Raw genomic sequence first — 26,120 nt, forward strand, 5'->3', positions numbered from 1 at the left:
TAGTTTTGATAGCATAGATATGGAATAATAGCATGTGTCTGCAGAGAAAAAGGCAATTTAATTATAAAAACTAACTCTATAGAACAGATATATATTTAAATATTTCACACACAATTATGTATTGAAGATAAATAACTCTATGACAATCAAGCTGTATAAGTGAGATTTAACCTGTAAGTTACTGGAAACATTGTAAAATATCTCAGCTGTGATCAATGCTACAAAACTCACCATTATGTAATGCCTGATCCTTTCTACGGACGTGAATCTGGCTTCTGATTCTGATGCTAAGCGGACCGTAAATTGAAACAGTCCTGTCAGCTGATTGATAAACAAGGGGGGAAGAAGATATTTTTTAAGAAAGAAAATAAATTATCAGAATATAAATGAATATTTTGTTAGTTAAAAGAAACAGAGACATTTAAGAGATACTTTTAAGCAGTTTTCTAAAATAAAAATTTAAGATCCTAAAAAAAATTTTAGTTATTACCGAAGATGGTATTTTGAGGTCAAGAACGAAAAAGTATTGGGTTTCTTGAAGAGCATTAATGTGGATAAATCCCCAGGACCTGATGGTATCTACACTAGGTTATTGACAGAGGCAACAGAGGAGATTGTTGGTGCTTTGGCTAAGGTCTTTATATTCTCATTAGCACTGGTCAGGTCCTGGAGGACTGGTGAGTAGCTAATGTTGTTCCTCTGTTCCAGAAGAGAAATAGGGATAATCCAGGAAGCGACAGACAGGTGAGTCTCATATCAGTGGTTGGGAAGCAATTGGAGAGAATTCTTAACGATAGGATTTATGCACATTTGGAAAAGCATGGCATAGCTAGGGGCAATTAGCAGGGCAGGTCATGTCTTACTAACTTGACTGAATTCTTTGAGAAAGTGATGAAGGTGATCGATGAGGGTAGAGCAATGGATGTTGTCTACATGGATTTTAGTAAGGCTTTTGACAAAGTCCCTCATGGTAGGCTCATCCAGAAGATTAAGATGCGTGGGATCCATGATGACTTGGCCGCATAAATTCAGAATTGACTTGCCAATAGAAGGCAGAGGGCAGTGGTGGAAGGATATTTTTCTGACTGGAGGTCCATGACTAATGCTGTTTTGCAGGGATCTGTATAGGGACCTCTGCTGTTTGTGATATATATAAATGACTTGAATGAAAATGTATACAGGTAGACTAGTAAGTTTGCAGATGATACAAAGATTGAAGTAGTGGATAGTTTAGAAGGTTGTCAAAGGCTACAGTAGGAAAAAAGATCAGTTGCAGATGGCAGATAGTTTAATCCTGGTAAATGTGATTTACCAGGATTATTGGCGCCCCTTGAGCAGCATTGATGTACAGAGGGATCTTGGGGGTAAAGTCCATAGCTCCCTAAAAATGGCCATGGAAGCAGATAGGGTGGTAAAGAAGGCAAATGGTATGCTTGCCTTTATTGGTCGGGGAATTGAGTACAAGAGTCAGGATGTCATGTTGCAGATTTATAAGATTTTGGTTAGGCCAAAATTGCATTCAGTTCTGGTCATCACAGTACAGGAAGGATGTGGAGTAAGAGCAGAAGAGGTTTGCCAGGATGCTGCATGGATTAGAGGGTATGAACTATAAGGGGAGGCTAGAAAAAACATATGTTGTTTTCTCTGGAGTGCCAGAGGCTAAGGGGAACTTCGATAAAAATCTATAAAATTATGAGATACATAGATAAGGTAAACCGTCAGAATCTTTTTCCTGGAGTTGAAATGTGTAATACTGGGGGGCATGCATTTAAGTGAGTGGGTGAAAGTTCAAAAGGAGATGTGAGGGGCACTTTTTTTTTTAAACAGAGAGTGGGAGGTTTCTGGAACACGTTGCCACGGGTAGCGATAGGGGCATTTAAGAGACTTTTAGATAAGCACATGAATATGCAAGGACTGGAGGGATATGGACCAAGGACAGGCAGAAGGGATTAGTTTATTTGGCATTATGTTTGGCTCAACATCATGGGAAGAAGGGCCCGTTCCTGTGCTCCACAATTCTATGTTCTATATTGCTCAAAATATTATGCTGTGAGATTCTTAAGACAACGGTCTGTGTCCTCAGACCCTCAGTTGATGAGCTTTCCATTTCAAATATGTCTGAGGAAAGAACCTTTGTTATTGTACTGAGAAAGTTTGGTTCCTGGAATTATGTTGAACTTGGGGGATGGAAACTGAAGTTGTAGGAAATGAAGCAGATGCTAATTCATGTAGTTTTAGAAATGTGCAGCCCAGAGATTTTAACTCCAATGACTCATTTGAGAATGCTGAAATTTGTTTTTTTGAGGCCAGAAAGAATGCAAGGACAACAAAGAATAGGAGTGGAAAGTCATAGGATAATTAACATGGTCTGCAATGAATAGAATGAGGGAGGAGGTGATAAATATATTAGTTTTCATTAGTCTCGTTGGGAATTTAGAATAGTGGGAATGGAGGACAGGGCAATTGAATGATCCACCTGCAGACTGTAGGAGCAGTACACTGGAGGATAGCAAATGTTGTTCCCTTGTTCAAGAAGGGGAGTAGAGAAAACTCTGGTAATTATACAGCAGTGAGCCTTACTTCAGTTGTGGGTAAAGTGTTGGAAAGGGTAATAAGAGATAGGATTTATAATCATCTAGAAAGGAATAGGTTGATTAAGGATAGTCAACATGGCTTTGTGAAGGGTAGGTCATGCCTCACAAACCTTATTGAGTTCTTTGAGAAGATGACCAAACAGGGTAAAGCAGTTGATGTGGTGTATATAGATTTCAGTAAGGTATTTGATAAGGTTCCCCAAAGTAGGCTATTGCACAAAATACGGAGGCATGGGAATGAGGGTGATTTTGTGATTTAGATCAGAAATTTAGTGGTTTAAATCAGAAAGAAGTGGTTGTTGGGAAATATTCATCCTGGAGTTCATTTACTAGTGGTGTACTGCAAGAATCTGTTTTTGATCCACTGTTGTTTGTCATTTTTATAAATGATCAAGATGAAGGCATAGAAGGACTGGTTAGTAAATTTGCAGATGACACTAAGGTTGGTGGAGTTGTGGATAGCGCAGAAGGATGTCGTAGGTTACAGAGGGTCATAGATAAGCTGCCGAGCTGGGCTGAGAGGTCGCAAATGGAGTTTGGTGTGGAGAAGTCTGAGGTGATTCACTTTGGAAGGAGCAAAAGGACTAAAGAGTACTGGGCTAATGGTAAGATTCTTGGTAGTGTAGTTGAGCAAAGAGATCTCAGTTTCCACGTACATAGATCCCTGAAAGTTGTCACCTGGGTTGATAGGGTTGTTAAGAAAGCATATGGTGTGTTAGCTTTTATTAGCAGAGGAATAGAGTTTCATACTGCAGCTGTACAAAATGCTGGTGCAGCCGCACTTGGAGTATTGCATACAGTTCTGGTCACCTCATTATAGGAAGGATGTGGAAGCTTTGGAAAGGGTTCAGTGGTGATTTACTAGGATGTTGCCTGTTATGGAGGGAAGGTTGAGGGACTTGAAGCTGTTTTCATTGGAGAGAAGAAGGTTGAGAGATTACTTAATTTAGACATATAAGATAATCAGAGGGTTAGATAGGGTGGACAGTGAGGGCCTTTTTCCTCGGATGATGATGGCTAGCATGAGGGGGGATAGCTTTACATTGAGGAGTAATTGGATTGACATATGGACAAAAATAGAATAGTGTAGGCTAGATGGACTTCAGATTGGTTCCATGAGTCGGCGCGACAGTGAGGGCTGAAAGGTGTGTACTGCATTGTAATGTTTGATGTTCTATATTAAGGGTGTGAATTGGTTGCATAAATATAGGGAGCTAGCAAGCGGTTGGGTGTGAATTTTATGGAATGTGGTTAACTTCAAATAAAACTCTCACTAAAAGTGTAGACTTGGACTTGTTAAAAACAGTTATCTTCTAGCATATGAGAGTGAGGACATTAACCATCATACGAACCCTATACTCTTCATTATGAGATATTACAATACTTAATAATATCATAAATAAATTATATTGTCTTGTTCCTTTTCTGAATGCAGAGACTCATGCTGAGGTATTTATGGGAAAGATTCTTCAGTATCTCGCCCAAATTGTTATTATTAGTGAGGGGCTTTTGTGCATGTTGAGCACCTGTGGATAGAGTTAGATATTGAAGGCAAGCCTGATCACTGGCCTCATCCAATGTTCAGAAACTTTTCAGGATGGGTTATTTTATTCCCATCCACATCTCAGACCATTTAAGGTCAAGTTTAGTGTCTGAAGTCACTGTGGTTGAATCTTAGTTGTTCATTATAAATTAAATCAGAATCAATTTGATAAAATTGATAACTATCAGGGAGCAAGTTAAATAGTGAAACATAAGTATCTGAGCTATCTTCAAATTTTTGTGACAAACTTCCACTTTGTAATTCATTCAGTTTAATATTGCTAATGGATTGCAATTAAGTTCCTTAATTTAAAGTTACCTGGACTGCATGAGAGATGGCAAGGCCTGCATAAGCTGGCGGAATTCTTCCATGCATGAAAACCATCATTGCTGACACAACGGTGATAAGTATAATGCTTATAAGATCAAGGCGAACAGCCAACCATCGCATGCCACAGCTGAATAGAAAATGGGGTCCTTGATTGGAATCTAGTAGTTCCTGGTACCTAAAAGGAAATAGCACCAATTGAGTTAAATAGCACAGGCTGATTCCTAAAATGTTGGGAGAATTACAGGCGTAAGCTGAAATTAATTTCTTTGCAGCAAAATTGCATCAATTCCCATGCACAACTCTTGACCACCAGATGTCAGCAGTGTTGTTTCTACTCTATGATTTGCCAACTTCACTCGTAATCTATTGGTACAAAAGCAAGTATTAGAAATTAGTTGGTAAAATGTTAGAGGGTGGATCCTGTTGTGTGGTTCCCTGAGCATTTATGCTGCATACTGATGGACTGCCAAGTAGCCACTGAAGTTGGTGGGTATTTGTTTTCGTGACAGAGGGTGGAAACACCCCAAAATTGGATTGAGAGAAAAAGAGATTTCAAAACAGTGTAATTAAATTATAATGCCATGGAGAACTTGCATTTCAATTCATTAGCATCACAAGTAAGGTACAAATTGCTTTTATTAATGAGTAAGCTCTACCATTCCTATTCTGCATTTAAATGGAAGTATGAAAACACTTAATTATAAATAATATATTAGACACAAAGTGAATTCCAGGATTTTAACTGAGTGATAGTTGAGGAATGGCAATGTATTTCGGGGTCAGGATGGTGAATTACTTGGAGGGGAATTTGCAGGTGATGGTGTTTTCTTGCATCTGCTGCCTTTGTCTTTCAAGATGGAAATGGCTATGGGTTTGTAAGATGTTGTTAAAGGATCTTTGATGAATTTCTGCAGTGCTTCTTGTAGATAGTACAAACTGCTGCTACTAAGTATTGGTGGTGGAGGCAATGGATGCTTGGAGATGTGGTACAAACAAACTGGCTGCTATGTCCTGGATGGTCAAGCTTCTTGGAGCTGCACTCCCCCATAGAAGTGGGCAGTATTCCACCACACTCCTGACTTGTGCCTTGTAGATCTGGGTCAAGCTCTGGGGAGTCAGGAAGTGAAATACTCACTGCAGTATTCCTATCCTCTGACCTGCTCTTGCTGCCACCATATTTAACGTAATGAATCCAGCTGAGTTTCTAATAAATAGTAACCCCCCTCCCACACCATGATATTGATAGTGGAGGATTCAGTGATAGTTACACCATTGAATGCTGTCAGTTGCATCACCAACTATCAACATTCTGGGAGTTGCCATTGACCAGAAACTGAACTGGACCAGCCATGTAAATATTGTGCGCCTCCAAGAGCAAGTCGGCATCTAAGTAGCCTGCAAAATGTAACTCACCTCACAGTGCCCCAAATCATGTCCACAATCTCCACTTGGAATATTCTCTCCACTTGCCTGGATCAGTGCAACTCCAACAATACTCAAGAAGCTCAAACAGCAATCAGGACAAAACAGTCCCTTGATTGGCACCCTATCTGCCACCAGCAATGCAAACCATAAAGGTGCAAAACAGCAACTCAACAATGTTATGAATTGGAGTACCCTTTAAAACTAAAATTCTTGTAGCATTTTAAAGTGGATTAAGAAGTATAGCAAGACCTTAGCATCACTTAATGCATTGCATAAAGACAACAATGACCATGTTTGGTTTATGTGGACTAAGAAATATACTAAAATAATGGGGCAGCTTAAAAAGGCTACAATGCAAACAACTTGTCTCATATCCATGATTCAGACAAGGCCTTTTACATGGTAGTAAGGGTCAATTTGTACAGAAAAAGTGAGAGAAGACTGTTCCCCAACATATTTGCCTTCCAAGCACTGCTAGGAGCTGAACTGACTTACTCCACCAGAGAGAGAGAGCCACTTGCAATGTTCTTGATCAAACATTTTATTATATCAAAACTTAACATGGTGATACTCCATAGCCTATACATTCCCCTTAATTTACTGCTTTGATTGGGAGACACACCTGCATCACCATCCCAATTAAGCCACTAGACACTGGAAATGACCCAGTGCATTATTACATTACTTGTGTAAGGGCTAGTTCAAAAATGCCCTCAGGGAGTTCCACATTTCTTTAATCTAAGCTAGGGTGATTGAGGAGGCACTAGACATCTTAATCAATGGATCATCATTCCATAAGGATAATTAACCTCACAAAAATATTTGTTATTGTAATGCAAAGTTGGATTATTTAGTAACGATGTTGTAGAACAGGAACTCCTGGATTGTGTACAAGATGATTTTGAGTGATCAATATATTGAGGAACCAACTGAAAAACAGGTCGTTCTAGATTGGGTATTCTGTAATAAGAAAGGAATAACTGGTAATCTAGGTGTGTGAGGCCCGTAGGGGAGAAGTTACCATAATATGATAGAATGCTTCATTAAGATGGCGTGTGACATACTTATTGCTGAGACTATGATCCTGAATCTAAGTAATAGAAATTACGATGGTATGAGATATGAGCTGTGAATGATAAACTGAAAGTTTTTGCTTAAAGAGAAGATGGGGGATAGGAAAGGGAAAACATTTAAAGTGTGTGTGCAACAATTCTTCATTCCTGCCTGGCATCCTTCCATTGATGGAAATAATTTCTCCCTATCCACACTATTCAGATCCCTCAAGATCTTCAACATCTCCATCAAATCTCCTCTTTATTTTCTCCTCAAGGAGAACAGTCCTAGATTCTCCAATTTATCCACAAAACTGTACACCCTAGTTTCATACTCAGGAATCCTTTAGCACACTGTCACACCTTTTTAATGTGCTTTGCTCAGAAATAGAAACAATACCCAGTTGAAGCATAACCAGTATTTTATACAGGCTTATTATAAATTGCATCTTTTCCTGTTTGTCCATTTTTAAACAGCCTAGGTTTACACAGGCTGTATTAAACACTTTATCAATCTGCCCTGCACCTTCAAGATTTGTGTACAAAAAACATCCCTTATTATAAAAGCTATAAAGCATTCAGTGAAACGTAATGGTAATTTTGAAAAAAATATGTACATCTATGTTCTCCTGAACCATGAAAACTACCTAGTAATACAGCTAGATTTTAATTTATAATTTGGAAAAATAATTTATAATTTGGAATATATCTGGAAAAACAATTTTGAATTGACCATGAAATACTGTTGTTTAAAATGTCTATCAATGGTGTTCATAATAGCTGAAAAATGTAAAGATAATGGTTGAGTACTAGAACATTGGCATCTATATATTAATGTTGTTTATTGATCCTGAAATCCAAGGAAATCTCAAAAGGAATGAAATTAGATGGACTGCCTGGCATCGATCTCAGCACTGAAAATGACAACAGCAACACAGCGCTGTTAAACCTGCAAAGTCCTACTTGCTAACACCAGGGGGGCTAGTGCCAAAATTTGGAGAGTTGTCTAATAGTAAGATAACAAAATGATAGCGAAACACAATGGGAAAAAAGGATGGAATGTCAGACTTTAAAACCATCATTATGTATTAGCCCAATTATTCTTCCATCCTCAACAGTGTGGTACCTGAAGACTGTACTTGGTCTGAACTCTCCATACACAAATCGCAGAAAAGTGCCATGCTTAAAAGATATTTTTATATTTTACATACAATAATTGTACCCTGCTGTAGATTCATATGTTTTAGAAGTATTTGCTACATACCTTTGCAGGAACTCACTTTCTTTGTCATAAGCATGGATGGTGGCTAAACCCTGGACACTGGAGGTGATATGAGATGTAAACGGTGACTGACTGATACTGTCCATACGCTTAAGCTCGCGAACTAAAACCCTGTCGAAAGGTAGAGAATTCACCAGTTTATCACCAATTTTAATTTCCTTTCTATTCTGTTTTTTATTACTTTTGTCCAACAATAGAAATATACACAGATATGTATCGAAAGCTAATGACAGTCCTTCATGACTTCACTCTACTCAGCACCTCTGAACTTTGATTGTAAAACTTTGACTTCACAATAAAATTCACTCATTCAACGACCATACATGTATTCTTTCCAACAGCAAGGAATGGTGTTTGACTCTCTTCCTGCTAACTCAACAACAATGAAGCTAGGGCTAGAGTTGCACAGCTGCCCAAGGCTCAAATCAACTCACATCTTCTGTAACACAATCAAATTCGATACCACTGTGGCCTGAATGACTTGTTATCATTCAGTAGGGTCTGACAGGATTTCAAATGGAACTAGAGACCAGCTAATTATTCTCTGCTGATGAAGGGATATTTCACAAGAATTCAAATTCAAGTGGAAAACCAACATTTACCAGGACAAACATATAAATAGAAAGCAGGAGACAACAGCTTCGCTTCACTTGGAGGTCGCCACTGATAATGTTATCTAGCCAGGTAATGAAATGTCTGGATATCAAACTTACAGCTCAGCGAGCAAACCTACACCCCAACATTTACCATATGAGGAGAGCGGTGATCAGTTGTCAACTGGACTGTAATTGATTGAGGCACTGCTGTAGAAAATGCATCAATTGATGCTGGTTAACAGTTAAAAACCCAGCTTTTAAAAACTTTTAAACCCAGCAAATTGAATCTGATTGTTTAAGGCTTTGCTCTGAGAAATAAACCAGTGAAGCTTTACATCTTGCTCTCATCAGGATATTTTGCAAGAATACAAATTTAGTTGCTAGTTATCAGTTCAGCCAGGATGTCAACGAATGGGTGAGCAAACTCAACAGGTTGAATGGCTTACTTCTGCTCCTACATCTTATTGTCAATATTCCTTCATCAACAGAGAATCATGACCTGTTTCCTAGTTCCACTTGAAATCCTGTTAGATCCTAGTGAATGATAACAAGCCATTCAGGCCACAGTGGTACCCAATTTGATTGTGTTTCAGAGTATATGAGTTGATTTGAGCCCCAGGCAGTGCTGAACTGTAGCCCTAGCTTAATTGTTGCTGAGTTAACAGATATAGAATAAAAACCATTGCCTTGCTGAAGGAAAGAACAGGTGCATGGTCATTGAATGAGTGAATTTTGTTGAGTCAATCAGCAATTACCTCTCATGTGATTAAGGAATAATTTGGTGAGAACTGAATGTACAGGTGAAACAAGTAAGCAATGTGTTGGAGTTTTGTGATGTGTAACCAGAAAGATATATACCTGGACTCTGACTAGCCAACCTTTAACTTTTGGGTGTTTAACATGGTTAACATGGTTCATTTTAAACAAAGAACTGCAGATGCTGGAGATCTGAAACAAAATCAGAAATTACTGAGAAACTCAGCAGGTTTAGCAACATCTGTGGGAAGAAACTCTTCACTGAAGTTCTTGAAAGATTCAAAATATTAACTCTGTTTTCTTGCCACAGATGCTGCCAGACCGCTGAGTTGCTCCAGCAATTCCTGTTTTCGTTATACTTAGTTAATTTACTTAGTAGGCCACAGAGATATCACCTTAAATAGATCTTATAAATTATTTTTAGGTATTTATCTCTTGCTGGCATTATTAGAACATTATTGATTTAAAACATTATCCTGTTAATATAGAGTTGTGTCAACATTACTGTGCCACAGTTCTTACTGTTCGTCTTTTAAAAGGAGATTAATAAGATAAAGATTAAAGGAAGATTAGATTTTATCCCATCAGTAATTCCAATAAATAACCATTCTGTTTAGCTGACTAAGAACCCAGCTAGCGCCAAGACTCTTTGAGAAGAGTCTCTTCCCTCCATTAATATCAGATCTATTGACAGAAATATGTGTCAGGGACATTACCTTGATATTCTGTTGACTATCATGAAGATAATACAGAGTGGTAACACTGAAATAAGGAACCATGGAAAGACTGAACTGACGACACCAAGACAAAACAGTATAAGGATGATATTCTGGATCAACATCTCAGTCTGTGTGGTCAGCCGCACATCCACTGAAGAAAGAGAAGGTTGAATGCTTAGTATTAAAAAAAATTATCTTCACTTATAACAGGTGTACACAATAATCCAATGTATTTTTCTCAACAGACGTACATGAATCCTAAAAATAGAAGGTACACAGGGGAATTGTGGAACATATAATAAACTTGTTTTATGGGTCAAATTCCTGGTCAGTCAACTAATGTTATTCATTTCGGTAGATGGTACAGTTAGGATAATTAAAATAAAAGCAAAAGGAGATATATAGGTCAAAACTTTCAACTCCTAGAATCTAGCAAAATGTGCCAGACTTAGATAATCTAGAACCTGATTAATTCAGGTATCAATGTTATAAAAGATAGAAAAATCGGAGCAGGAGTAAGCCATTCAGCTCTTTGAACCTGTTCTACCATCGATTCTGATCATGGTTTATCATTTAACCTAGAAACCTGGTTCTAGTTTTTGTCCATATCCATTGATCTCTTTAGCCCTATGTCTAACCTCTCACATTTGCATGTTGCATTTGATTTCCTGGCCAAATAGAGAAGGTGGACGAGATCATCCATGGATTTGTTCATGAAGGCTCTATTTCATCAGTCCTTAGTGAGGTCTGAATGGCTGCAGCGAAATTTGCTAAGGAAAGAAGCAGAAAGTTGCTATGGAATAGAAAGAAGATGTGGAAGCTTGTCCCCATATTCACATTCATCACTGGAGGTCACACTGGAGACAGTGAGCAGGAAGAAAGAAATCCTATTTGCTGAGGATGGAGGAAAACAGCACTAGGACCTTAGCAAGCTGTCATGGTTGAAGATAGCAAAAGTTAGCAACAGTTGTGATGCAGTGTCATAAAGAATTTAATGACCACATTAGGTCCAGGAAGGTGCCTCATCACTCGGGCATTGTAGTCACTTTACTCCAAACTCAGTAGCATTCTCTTTTGACTGACATATGCAGTTCTATGCATTTGTTCTCGCCAACTGCCTCCACAATTTCCATTTGCAATCCATCTCATATTTCCCTCTAGCACCAATCCCTCATAGTCATTATCCTCAAATATTCTAACTGTATCCTCAATACACTCCACTTTTTACACTCAGATGTCTGCCTTTTCCCATTGCAGAAAACAGTGCATAACTCCAGAGACAATTACAGAATCAGGGTAGGAAATGGCTATGTAGTCATGTTCATGACCATACCATCCCTACAAAAGGAGGTACTTTGGATGTTTGGCAAGCCAGAGTGGGCAATGAAGGGATCGCTTGACTGAGAAATCTAGTGACAGCATTAGATAAAGCACTATCAACTCGCAATCATTCATGACTTGACATCCTGAATAACTGAACTGTCTTGATAATGTTACTAGGCTGTGTTTGTACTCTTTTTCAATATTGGTGCTAATTCTTGCCTTTCATCTACCAAAGGTCCATCATAGGTCGCCAAGGAACGGATGAAGACCACACTGAGGAGTCCTTGGAAGACAGTAACCATTCTAAAGATGCACCATCACAGAATCCCTGAATACTCTTCACCAGTACAGAAATATGTCTTGGTGGGGTCTCGGTAGTTTGAATAGGTGGTACAAGGTGAGCAGTACATCACACACTGGTAGGAACATATGTGGTCACTGGCCCAGCAGTGCAGAGGTGCAGGAAACTCTAAGCTTTGCTTTGCTTTGCATGGTTAGTTTGAGATGATGAATCTCAAAAGCTAACTGAAGGGAACTTGGAGAGCAGCAAATGTGTGCAGTTCTGTCAATATTTCCAGAGGAACTGCATATTCTCAGAGGGAAAAATGAATGATTCCAATTCTAAAGGTACACCATGTTTTCCCAGGTATTGACACTGATGTCCTCCTATATAGAAAGGGAGGCCATCTACATGAATAATCAGACTTGACAGACAACTAAGTGCTTGCTGCCTCAGGCTAATCACTTGCACACTGATCTGATACATAGGACGGAGCAAAAACTCACTGATGTAGCTCCATACCAAGGAACAAAGAAACACAGGAACCGGACTGGAGCATTCAGCCACTTGAGCCTGTTCCACTGTCCAGGATGAAGCAGCCTGTTTAGTTGACACCACACCCATAAACATTCATTCCCTCTATCACCAATGCTCAGTAGCAGCAGGATGTACTATCTTTAAGATGCACTGCAAAAGATCTTTAGGTAGCACCTTCCAAACCCAAAACCACATCCGTCTAGAAGGACAAGGTCAACAGATACTTGGGAACACCAGCACCTCCAAGTTCCCCTCCAAGTCATTCATCATCCTGATTTGGAAATATATCACCCCTTTCTTCACTATTGCTGGTTCAAACTCCTGGAATTCCCTCCCTAAGGACATTATGAGTCCTACAGCACATGGACTGTAGTGGGGCTTAAGAAGGTAACTCACCAACACCTTCTCAAGGGTAAATTGTTATTGGCAATAAATACTGGCTAGCCAGTGACACCTACTTCTCACGAGTGAATTAAAACAAATGCAAGCAAGTTGAGACACAGGCCTTTGAAAATAACTCCAAAAAAGCTGCAATTGAGACTCAAATCGAATTATTTCAGCCTCAGTGAATTCCATTGATTTGAGGTAACATGCACTACTTTTTGTCTGATACCAATTATCCATGCATTTTGTCGTCACCGGCGACAGGAATAGTGCCAGAAGACTGGAGGATAGCACATGTTGACCCCCTTGCTCAAGAAAGGGAGTAGAGATAGCCCTGGTAATTACAGAGCAGTGAGCCTTACTTCGGTTGTGGGTAGTTCTGGAAAAGGTTATAAGAGATACGATTTATAATCATCTAGAAAGGAATAAGTTGATTAGGGATAGTCAACATGGTTTTGTGAAGAGTAGGTTGTGCCTCACAAACCTTATTGAGTTCTTTGAGTTGGTGACCAAACAGATGAATGAGGGTAAGGTGGTTGATGTGGTGTATATGGATTTCAGGAAGGCTATTGCACAAAATATGGAGGCATTGGATTGAGGGTGATTTAGCAGTTTGGATCACAAGTTGGCTAGCTGAAAGAAGACAGACGATGGTGATTGACGGGAAATGTTCATCCTGGAGTTCAGTTACTAGTGGTGTATTACAAGGATCTGGTTTTGGGGCCACTGCTGTTTGTCATTTTTTTATAAATGACCTAGATGAGGACATAGAAGGATTGGTTAGTAAATTTGCAGATGGCACAAAGGTCGGTGGAGTTGTGGATAGTGCAGAAGGATTTTGCAGGTTACAGAGGGACATAGATAAGCTGCAGAGCTGGGTTGAGAGGTGGCAAATGGAGTGTGAGGTGATTCACTTTGGAAGATGCAACAGGAGTAAAGAGTACTGGGCTAATGGTAAGATTCTTGGTAGTGTAGATAAGCAGAGAGATCTTGGTGTCCATGTACATAGATTCCTGAAAGTTGCCACCCAAGTTATTGGGTTGTTAAGAAGGCATATGGTGCGTTAGCTTTTATTGGTAGAGGGATTGAGTTTCGAAGCCATGAGGTCATGCTGCAACTGTACAAAATTCTGGTGTGGCCTCACTTGAGTATTGCATACAGTTCTGGTCACTGCATTATAGGAAGGATGTGGAAGCTTTGGAGAGGGTTCAGAGGAGATTTACTAGGATGTTGCCTGGTATGAAGAGAAGGTCTTATGAGGAAAGGCTGAAGGACTTGAGGCTGTTTTCATTAGAGAGAAGAAGGTTGTGAGATGACTTAATTGTGACGTACAAGATAATGAGAGGGTTGGATAGGGTGGACAGTTAGAGCCTTTTTTCTCAGATGGTGATGGTTAGCAGAAGAGGACACAGCTTTAAATTGAGGGAGATAGATATAGGGCAGGTGTCAGAAGTAGTTTCTTTACTCAAAGTAGCAGGGGTGTGGAATGCACTGACTGCAAAAGTTGTAGACTTGCCAAATTTAAGGGCATTTAAATGGTCATTGGATAGACATATGGATGAAAATGGAATAGTGTTGGATGGACGGGCTTCAGATTGGTTCCACAGGTCGGTGCAACATCGAGGGCGAAAGGGTGTGTACTGTGCTGTCATGTTCTATGTTCTGTGTAGGTAGCCTCTCTTCCCATAATGGTAGTCATAACCATGGCTAACTACAAACTTGCTGATTTCAATTATTAAAACATTCCCAGTTCTTTATTTTTCTCCAAATCCACATGAATGAAACATGAAAGTGGGCAGATTGATACACATTGCTTTTTCACCCCAAGGCCTGCACCTGTATCAGCCTCACCATGGCCAGTGAAACTCCCCCAATAAGAAAATGAGTTGATCTGAAAATAATTACTACTCAGGGTTACAAAGTGTGTAGAATATACTAGTTGTGGGTATGGCTTTCTTGTTCAATTGGAAAAAAAATTGTTGTGTTTTTTGGTTGCACTTCAGCCCCATGCTTCTGATGTTTGGAATGTTTGCAGAGGGAATGTGGACACATTGGAGAACCTCCCTTTGGCCCTGGCCAAGCTGGCTATAAATAGGTCCAGGTAGTGGATCAACTTGCTAGAACTTGCTGTTGCCCCACTTTGTATATTTTTGTTGTTTTTCTACCTGAAGGGTTATCCCACACAACTGAGCGACTTTCTAACCACCAAAATTATTGTGCTTTTAAATTTTTTATAAAACTACTAATCGCTACCAGTAAAAACACCCTTTATAGGGGGGTGATATCTGCTAACTGTCTGACACTCTTCTCTGGCTGCATTCATACCTGGACAGCCTTGGAGAAGGAGCTTGCTCACTGTGCTTTAGAGACAGGAGGGCATGCAGGGCATATACTGCTTTATTACCCCATTCAACACCATTTTGATTTCGCCCCATCTCTCCCTCTGTGCCTATCCCTCTCTTTTGATGTTTTACATTGCCCTCGATAGGCTTTGCATAGTGAATTGGGTGCACGGGTCATGGAGTCATTGAATCGAGTAATACAGCACACAAACAGACTCTTTGATTCAACTCATCTATACTAACCAGGTTTTCCCAAACTAAACTAGTCCCATTTTCTGTGTTTGGTCCATATCCTTCTCAACCTTTCGAATCTATGTACCTGTCCAAATATCTTTTAAAGGGTGTTTTTACTGGTAGCGGTTAGTAGTTTTATAAAAATTTAAGAACACAATACTTTTACTGGTTGGAAGGTTGCTCAGTTGGGTGTGATAATCCTTCTGGTAGAAAAACGGAACAGAAATTTACAAAGTCAAAGCTTTTTGCAAGTTCTAGCATAATATTTTCTAGCCTGTCCAAACAAAAATGAAACAAGCCAATTTCCTTTAAATTATTGCTGTCTACAGAATATAACACAAAATAAACTAGTTGACCAACAATTCATCACCTCCAGAGATAGAATATTTCATTATCATGATATATTTCAGTGCACATTGGTGTTAATATTCACTTATTGAAATTAATTAAGTTGCATTAACAGTTAACATTACCATTCACACTTTTACCCTTTGATTTGATATCCTGAGCCAGAATATCACTGTGTAGTTGTCATACAGAAAAGACAATGATGTGCACTAGAACTCACCTGAAAAAAACCATAAATCTAAATTATAAATTAAAATGAATCATAATGATTTCTTTTTTGCGGAATACCCTGTTGTTCCAACAGTTGCCTGATTGTATTCTCAATCTTTTAATGTAGCTGATGTCATTTAAGCTTTACGAAGATATCAATTTTCTTTTTGAAAAATTTAAGGTAACTTATAATTTTATTTCTATGACCTTTCTCTTTCAAGTCATTTTTCAGAAAGATCATGATGGACCCTGAGCTACTACCAACAGACTGCAGTTATAACATCTGGAAGCTACATTGCACAGGCAGGAAATCTTTCTTCCATTGTATTAGATACTCTGACTAATACCAAACAGCACTGCTTCCAGAAAGTCAACAGAAATTTATACCCTGTCTGCAGCAATGGAAAAACAAATTGCTTGGCCAAATCAATTCCTTGTCCAATTTGGAGGAAAGAAGAACGATGTCATATTACTGCAAAGAGCAATCTCACAGCACAAGCAATTCTGTACAGATTAAATTGTTTGCTACTGAAAGCTTGACATGGGCAGAACTGCTGCATTTCAAAAAAAAATACTTTTGCATATACAAATGTGTACTAGGGATGAAATAATATTCTAGTTATTACAAATTGAAAGTTTTGCAAGATGTTGCTGTGCAGGGATGCTTTAATATGCTTTGCTTAAAGCTTGAAGCTTAAACCAAACTTTAACTGTTGTTTCTCATACTGACATGCACCTAGAGGAATTTTGCCTTTATAGTACAAGTGTAACTGCACTCCCTCAGCTAGAAATCAATGAAGTGACTATCTCTCCTAGTATTTCCTCTTTATCAACAGTACCCACCTTGGCTTACAATTTCTCCTGATCAATTATTCAAAGTTTAACATTCTCCAACTGGGAAAAATGTGAAAGCACATCATACAACTGCACGATGCCACAAACAGAAGTGCTAATTCTAAAATCATTTTTAAAAATAAATTTACTTATTTAAAACTTTCTTTAGGTCTTACCTTCATCCATATCCTTAGCAAATCTATTTAGAATGCGACCTAGAGGTGTTGTGTCAAAGAAGTGCATTGGGCTCCTCAGAATTTTCTTAAATAGAGCATCATGGAGCTTGGAGGAGGCCCTAAGCGTGCACTGTTGAGGAAAGATAATGCATAATTACTAAAGATTTAACTAACCAAGAGTCCACTGGAACTCTCTTATAAACTCAAATACACTAAATGCTACTTAAAATGTCATGGAAAAATATTTAAGGATTTTATTCAAAATTGGTTTTGATATCCCAATATTTAAAGGCCCCGACCTAGATTTTCCTATTCAGCTTTAATGTCACCTGAAGGTCAAGTTTTCATCTACCTATGAGATCTTGCATTGGCTCCAATTAACTTCCTAGGTTCATTTTAATGTGAACAAACAAGATAAACACATCCATGTGAAGGTTTAAAGAGCAACTACTGTTGTTCTGGACTACTGACAGTCATGAAATATTTGAAAGCTGAGTTGCAGAATGTACAGATTTTATTTTAATACTTCATTGCTATGCAAAGGGGTGCTACTTAGTCAAAATAGTGCAAAAGCAAAAGAGAGGAGGAGAAAGTGGTACAAAACCCATTCCAAGAGTCCTTTGTGACCATGTAATATGAATTGTTTTTTGTATAATCACAACTTTCTATTTTCTTAACAGTCCTACCTACATCTTTCCACCTTCCCTACAAATTGTTCAGAATCTTCAAATCCTTCCTACAATACAACAACTCGTGCAACACTTATTCATGTTAACTCATTAAATCTAATGTCCTGCTTGGAAAATTGGACAGGAAGCTATCAAAGGGAATTGTGTTAATAGTATGTGGTCTTAGCTGTAGAGGCCATCTCCATTACAGACTGGCTTTCCTCCCATCCTCATACTAATGCTCCATGGTGTTGACTGACATTACTAAATTATGCAAGGTAACAGGAAAGAATCAGGCTAACCAAGGGTGTTCCTCATACCAGTCCGTGTTGGCCCACATTGGCTCCCAGTCAAGCAACACCTTGACTTTAAAATTCTCATCCTTGTTTTAAAATCCATAACCTTGTCCCTCTTGGTAATCTCTTCTAACACCACAAGTTTTGGGAGTACATTCAGTTCTCCAAATCTAACCTTGAGTATTTACAATTTTAACGAGGAGAAAGTGAGGACTGCAGATGCTGGAGATCAGAGCTGAAAAATGTGTTGCTGGAAAAGCGCAGCAGGTCAGGCAGCAACAAGGGAGCAGGAGAATTGACATTTTGGGCATAAGCCCTTCTTCATTCCTGACCATTCCTTCAATTCTCTTGGCCTGATGCTTATGCCCTATACCTTTCCATGCACTTTCTTCCTATAAGACAGTCCTTAAAACCCAACTCTTTGACCAAGCGTTTTGTCATCTGACCAAATATCTTTATGTAATTTGATATCATATTTAGTTAATATCTGTGAAGAACTTCGGGATGATTTATTTAAAAAGGCTGTACAAAAAATGAGATTCATATTATTACAATCACATCCCCATTCACTGTCTTGGACTGCTTTAAGAGTTCCTTCAATGGTTTTAAGGGCAGTTTTGGAAATGGCTTACAGAGATAATATAAGAGATGTGTAGCTTGGTGTGCACTGAGAAGTGTCAGAAGTAGACAAGTTTAAGATCAATATCTTGGGGATACACTGCAGTAGCCAATAAGAGAGCCGGGGTTTGACTGCAGCACAAACATCAATAGAAGGAATACTGTGGCTGCTCCTTGATTTCTATCAATTTCTACTATCTACCATGAAGTCTCAGAATCACATTTTTTACTTCCTAGCTTGGAACCAAGGAAACCAAAGAATTACTGAATACAATCAGCAGGCATGAACAACACTTGTATAAAAACAAGCATTTGACTTGCAGAAATGAGGTCACCTGCAGAAATATTCAGCATTAGTCAAGATCTAGATTTCAATACCAAGAAGATTGTAACAATAGGGTTCATCGATGGAATTACTTTTCTATCTTGCACAAATTTGAAGTAGGTATTGGCCTATCAATTATAATGAAAGGAAGACATTTGTTTGTCACAAACATCGTATTTCAGCACCTTAACAAATGTGTAACCACGGAGTGCCTTGAAAAGTAGTACAGCCACCATGGATAGAGCATAGACGCAAGTGTAGAAGCTCTGTTTTGGATGGTCTCTCATGCTGTTGCTGATGTAGGTTGTATTACCTTTAGTGACAGGTGTATTCTGAAAAATAATGTCATGTACAATGTCAGTCTCTAAAGAAGCCAGTCTACAATCATCTGCTGAGTTCATCAAGATATTCATTCAACACACATTTTGTGTACAAAATAAATGCAAAACTGAATTTTATTTTATTTTTTGCAGTTCTATTGTACTTTGAAAGTATTACAAGACATTAGACTCAAGGCACTAGTTTGTGATTAGAATCTGTAGCCTTTACAACTGCATTTTATCATGGAGAATTACAAACTTAATTTAATAATCCTGGATACGTAATAATACTTTACAAATTCCTGCAATTCAGGAACATTTTAAACAAAAAGCTGTTAACAGCATGATTGCACCTGTATGTTCTAATTATGCTAGTTGTGGCATTCTGGGACATCAATGTTTGTCACTATATGCACTATGTTCTAGCACTGCAAGGAACTCACCCCACTGCCTTGCTTAATCCAATAGCTGAGCCACCAGTTACTGAATGCTATGCTGCCTGCTGTCAGTATGAACAGAAGAATGTTTACAAAGAAGACGAGACTACCTCCTGCTGCCTTGATGTAAATTCCGTAAGTTGACCAGGACACAGAACCACCAGCCTTTTCTTCAGCTTGCATAAGCTGATCTGGTAGCAAATAAAATGACAAATATCAGCTCAGTAAATTTTACCACTGAAATTTTGTTGTTTCATAACTTTCATTCATGTGTTTCATGCAATTCCTGTTTTTGCATTGAATTTGACAATGATGTTTCTTGAGTGTGCTACCCATCAGAGGAGCAAAATTCTAGTTGACCATTTAACTGAAGAAGAGATCCATTTAATTTCAGAAGTAAACCATCATCAGCCTCTTCCTCTAATGAAATGAATTAATTTTCATCAAACATGATCTATAAGGCTTTGCTTAGTAGAATAATTGATCAGCATATAGTTTTGCTTTGGACTCACAATTACTACAGAAGCTGAGGCAAACCAGTATTTTTTTTAACTGCATGTAGGATAAAAGTGAAGGCTTAGAAATCTGTTGACTTGTAAAAGGTATATATCAAAAAAGGGATAAATGGGAGACTTTGACATTCTTGAGCTAGTTTCCATTTCAATGTTGGTTTGTCAAAAATGGAAGAGTTCTTGCTATAAAGTCACTGAAATGTGAAAACATAAATGTTCAATGTGAAATTATTTTTGCTAATACAAAAAGCAAAACTTTTTTTTTCAAAATAAAATGAAATGAATTTTGAAAACAGCTGGATTAAAAGATGGTGCTACCAGATTAGAACATTTGGTTCTGTGAAATGCCAGGAATCTTTGGTAAGACAAGAATGTACGACTACCTGACAAATATTGTGGCAAAGCTTTGTGGCATTTATATAGCATTTATTTAAATACAAAACTTATGGCAGCAGACCAGGTAATGGGTTTGAATATTATATTTTATTACAGAACCAAACCAGCAATAAAAGAATGCAAAAACAAAAATTGCTAAAAATATCAACAGGTCTGGCAGCATCTGTGGAGAGAAATCAGAATTAACATTTTGTCAGTTCTGAGGAAGGGGCACGTGACCCAAAACATTAACTGATTTCTCTCCACAGATACTGCCAGACTTGTTGAACCTTTCCAGCGATTTCTGTTTTTGTTTCTGATTTACAGCATCTGCAGTTCTTTCAGTTTTTAATAAAGAAATGCAGCCCATTTTCTTTTACAAATAATTTTCTTTTTAATTGATTTTGAATGCAGAATAGATCTACTTTAAAATTCTTTTGCCCATTTATAAGAAAGGATGTAAGGCAAAATTCAGGCCTTTTAATGCTGAATAATCACCTGAACTTATAAATGCAAGATTTTACAGGCACAATGTAAGTGAGACAGTGTTGTACATGGGTTGGCTTCACCCAAAGTAGTTTTGACCTTGAAAGTACCTACAACAAACATAATTCACTCTGGATGACAGTGCATTCTAAAACTGTCATCCATCCTGGTTATTAACTTGACATTTTAAATTGATCACTAGAGGATTTCTTGCCCTGTAAAGTGAGCTACACTTTTTCGTAAGACCTTTTTATTATGTTCACATGGATGAGGTGAAATTACATAGGGGATGAAATTTGTCTTCATCAATATAGCCTGGAATGGGTAAAAGTAGATTCTATGTTCAAAATCAAGGGAAAAGAAAATTATTTGCACAAAAGGGCCATGGTTTCATTACTGCTAATTCTGCACTTCAGCCAAACTGATCATTCATACTCATTACATCATCACCAATTTGATCTGCTGCCAGAGCTTTATACTTCAACCGTTTTTTTAGATTAAATGCACTCCCGGATTTCAAATATTTTAAAAAAAAACAGACACCTGTATAATAAAATAAAGCAAATCCCAAGGGCTCTTGTGCATAGTGGTATTGTTCCCTACCCCTAAACCAGGAAAGCCTGGGTTCACAGCCCATCTGTTCCAGAGTTGTGTAAAGACATCACTGAACAGGTTGCTCAGGAAAAATATAAAGCAGACCCAGTCATGTCATATCCCTTAACATATTGCTAGGAATGAATTAAAGGTGTTTAATAATCGTATGTTCAATTGTATTATACAGTTCTGGCCAATTTTGTAATAAACTTATATTCGTCTTATGTTAAATTGTAAATAAACTATGTTCAACTGTTAAAAAAACAGACCCAGGGATGGAACTGCTGAGCTGTCTGTTCCAGGCTGTGACTAGCAAATGTAGGCCACAAGTAGTGGCTCTAATTTGGTGTTCAACAATAAAGAATGTTCACTTCTAGATGGGCTTTCTGATTATCAGAGTGTGGAATTTTCCCAGCCTTGACCAATGGCCAGAAGTTTGGGAAAACAGTGAGAATTTAAAAATTCTGATGCTCAATGTTGAGGAAAACCATTCTGATTTCCCTTAAAGTTTTAAGGGATAGATAAGATTCTGGGTAGTAAATGGTGGCTACCTTATCTCCACACATTCGCATCCTATTATTAACTTATTTCATTTAATGCAATTTGCCATTCCTCCATGTAGGGTTGAAAAACTAGATGGGCCAATTCCTGACTTGAGAATCAGAAAATACCCGGCAGATGGAGCTTGCCAGTCGTTTTCTGATCTTGCATGTTCAGGTATGTTCACCATCATCTTAAACTGCTCCATGGGCAACAGCTATGACTATACTTTATCCCTAGAAAGCAGCACTGCCAAAACACCAGTCTTATGATATCATCAGTTGTGGACTAACTTAAAAAAATGCTCCAGTATGCTGGAATTCATAGACACCTAACATTGTAATGCCTTTGCTGGGTCATTCTGCACAAAAGGACACACACCTATTTCATAGTCACTTTTTGCTTACTTGGATGTTCACAGTCTCTAATTTACTTGTAAGTGCATTGCCACTTTATTATAAACTCAGCCTCACAACTCCTCTGGGAATCAGGGGCAAGGTGAGGTTTGGAATACTCTTTGCGAGTTGCAATCATAGCTACCACAAAGGAAGATGGTTGTATTTGTTAGAGGTCAGCCATCTCAGCTTCAGGAAATCACTTCAAGATAGTGTCCAAGACCCAAATATTTTCAGCTGTTTCATCAGTGACCATTAAAAGGTCAGAGTGGGGATGTTTGTTGGGGACCACACATTATTCAGCACATTCACAACACCTTAGAAGTGGAAATATTCTGAAGGCCTGGAAAATATCTAAGCTTGGATTGAAAGAGCCAAGTAACACAAACATCACATAAGTGCAGGCAATGACCAATTCTAATAAAATAAAATCTAACCATTGCACCTGGACATTCAATGGCATTTCCACCATTGAATCCATCACTTTCAACATCCAGGGATTACCACCAAGCAGAAATTGAAGGTGACTAGCCATATAAATATTGTGACTACAGCAGCAGGTCAGAGACTAGGAATACTGCAGGAAGCAATTCATCTCCTGACTCCCAAAAGCCTGTCCACCATCTACAAAGCACAAGTCCAAGTGTGATGGAATACTCCTCACTTGCTTGGATGAGTACATCTCCAAAAAATGTCATTTGACACCACATCCATAAACATTCACCTACTCCACCACCAATGCACAGTATCAAAAGTGTCTATTTCTGCAAGATGCACTGCAGAAATTCACTGAGACTCCTTCGACAGCATCATCCAAACCAACAGCCACCACCATCTAGAAGAACAAAGACAGCCAAATACACGGGAATGTGCACAAACTTTGCCTCAAAGGGAGGGTGAGGAGAGCAGTGAATACTGATAGTGGGTATGGCTAAACAATAGGCCTGGGGATAGGACAGAAAATAGAGAATCTTTATAGTTAAATAAAAGGTTTGGCAATTGGGGAACCTCAAAACTGATGGAGTTGACAGGGATAGCTAAACGAAAGAATATATAAAGGGTAGAAGTGAATCTTTTAGGCGCCTATAATTCACTCAGTATTTGTAACTGTGTCAAGTTTTATTCTTAGGTAGATGTTTTAACCTTTTATTTTTATCACTTATGAAGTGAAAATGGGCAGGCTTTCCTCAGTTCCTGAAATAACAATGAAACTACAGCAAAAACTGATACCTAGCATTCATTTCACCACATGAGGCATCAAGATGGTACTTTGGGGAAACTGATTTGTTGAACTGATGAAGAGCCAAGGAATTTGCTTCTGTGCTTACGTAGAAAGGAAGGAACTTCACTTTTCAGCTGGGTATGCTGTATCTGTCGCAATGCTTGATGCTGAAAGAAAATTTTCTATTCACCGGAATTAACAGTTTGGGTAAAATAACATTTCAATAATAGAATTAAGGTCTTCAATGTGTTTTGTGTTCATTAATTCAAGACAGTTTTATTGTCTGAAAATAACAAGCACAAGGGTACAGTAGAGCTCTTTTTTAAGATTATTACAGGGGAACCATTCGAAAAGTGACTTTTACCTGGTGAGTACCAATAAAGACATTAATGAAGACATCAGAAAGGGTTTTATATTTCAGACTGTGCAATGTCAGAGTATATTTTGATTGTGTTTGTTATGTTGAGAATTTATATGGTCTTTTAACCTTGAGCATAAGTGCTATGTCAAATGTCAAATTATTATTAAGCCTTATTAAATGAGACTTCTGTATTAAAATAGTGAAGAAAACTGAAGAGTTCTAACAGAAATCACATTACTGTTTCACTTGCCCTTCTGTGTTTCCTCTTCTGGAAAAAAATCACGACTAATTAAATCATCGGCTGCTTCAGCATTCAATTCTTCATCAAAGTCCTTCTCACTGTTGAAATCTTTCGCTATCTCCACCCGAGGCTCCAAATCTCTGGGTTCTGTCCTGAACAAGTAACTTAAATCACCCTCACTCCATTCAATGCTGTCTTCATCATGCATTTGGACGACAACAGGCTTCCATCGAAACACTGCAGATTTTTTGCCATTCACCATCACATCAGGTTTGTCCTCAGAATCTGCCTGCTTGCAATCCTTAACTTGCTCTTTCATCTTTTTTTCTTGTTCTGGTACTATGCTGACCACCACTTCTGTTCCTATTTCATTACTGTTTGCACTTTCTGCAGCTAGGATAAGATTCATGCTTGTTAGTACAAAGAATGACTACATAATACAGGCTAGCACAGTAATGGAAAAGTCAGATATAGTCAGACTCAGGTACTGTTTTAGGGACCATGGTCCGAATCTCACCAAGGGAGATGGTGGAATTTGAAATCAATAAAAACATTTGGAATTAAGAGTCTAATGATGACAGTGAATCTACCGATGATTGTTGGAAAAATCCATCCAGTTTACTAACGTCCCTTAGGGAAGGGAACTGCCATCATTACCTGGTCTGACCTACAAGTGACTTCAGATGCACAGCAATGTGGTTGTTTCTTAACTGAACTCTGGGCAATTAGAGATGGGCAATAAATGCTGGACCAGCTAGTGATGCTCTCGTCCCTAATTGCCCAGAGGCAATGAATAAAACAAAATATAGGACTTGAATAGGCAAAAAGCTGATGTGTACCAGCTACTGAGGAATCATAGATGGTAGTCGATAGCCCTGATCTGGACCTGCAGTGTTCCACTCTATTTCCTAGTTTTTCCAGGGTTTTTTATTGTCATGGAACCACATTTTTAAAATACAAAGGAACTATATCATTAAAGTAACACAATTTCATGTATTTTGATATGCAACTATTGTATGAACAATACCATTATTTAATGTAATAAATGCTATTTTTGTTTCATATTCCAGTTGCTTCTATCCATACATATATTTGTACTTTTAACAACCGACTGTGTGCCAACTCACTGGACCACCTCACCTCCTTATGAACAATTGTGTAGCTTACTGTGATGATACATTTTTTCATTCATTTCATATGAATGATTCTTTTGCAAACCTATATGATGTAAATATGTTTATATTTCTGAAACTACCTGGAAAACTCCCTTCTGAAACAAAATATTTCTGCATAATGTGAAACTTCCCTCAGTTATACGCTGAAGACCAAAGAAAATTGTTGCCCATCACTCGTGCCAAAGAACTTCCACAGGATTAACAGCATTAAGGGCATTTGGTGTAACAAGTAAACACTAGCACTTGATCCGTATAGGTATATGAGAGGAGAAAGATTTAAAAAGGACATGAGGGGTAACGTTTTACACAGAGAGTGGTTCCTATGTGGAATGGACTGCCAGTGAAAGTGATGGATGTAGGTAAAATTACAACATTTAAAAGGCATTTGGATAACTTCATGAAAAGGAAAGGTTTAGAGGGATATGGCCAAGCACAAGCTAATGGGTCTTGTTTAGTTCGGGAACATGGCCGGCGTGGACTGGTAGGACTGAAGGGTCTATTTCCATGCTGTATAACTCTATGTAACACAAGATTTAAGGACACAGGTGATCTGAAGATCATGAAACAAAGATTCTACATACTGCTGGTGT

General features: G+C 38.3%; 1 protein-coding gene across 6 annotated transcripts in view; it reads right to left on the minus strand.

The window, feature by feature from the left end:
* The window catches only part of LOC122557198 (ATP-binding cassette sub-family C member 5-like), a 190,985-nt gene that overhangs the window by 22,343 nt on the left and 142,522 nt on the right, over window positions 1–26,120 (minus strand). For 3 of the 6 annotated variants that reach the window (XM_087992076.1, XM_087992077.1, XM_087992075.1), the window contains 8 exons: window positions 24,365–24,748; window positions 19,636–19,820; window positions 19,058–19,204; window positions 16,966–17,095; window positions 10,295–10,448; window positions 8,209–8,337; window positions 4,456–4,642; window positions 232–321 (listed from right to left, as the gene is read on the minus strand). In XM_087992076.1, coding sequence (XP_087848202.1) covers window positions 232–321; window positions 4,456–4,642; window positions 8,209–8,337; window positions 10,295–10,448; window positions 16,966–17,095; window positions 19,058–19,204; window positions 19,636–19,820; window positions 24,365–24,748 — 1,406 coding nt within the window. The remainder of the gene's footprint in view (window positions 1–231; window positions 322–4,455; window positions 4,643–8,208; window positions 8,338–10,294; window positions 10,449–16,965; window positions 17,096–19,057; window positions 19,205–19,635; window positions 19,821–24,364; window positions 24,749–26,120) is intronic. The other 3 variants (XM_087992080.1, XM_087992079.1, XM_043704624.2) reach the window with 2 other exon arrangements.

This window comes from Chiloscyllium plagiosum, unplaced genomic scaffold, assembly GCF_037043375.1.
Source record: "Chiloscyllium plagiosum isolate Xiang-an unplaced genomic scaffold, Cpla_swu_hap1 HiC_scaffold_11, whole genome shotgun sequence".
Taxonomy (NCBI): Eukaryota; Metazoa; Chordata; class Chondrichthyes; order Orectolobiformes; family Hemiscylliidae; genus Chiloscyllium; species Chiloscyllium plagiosum.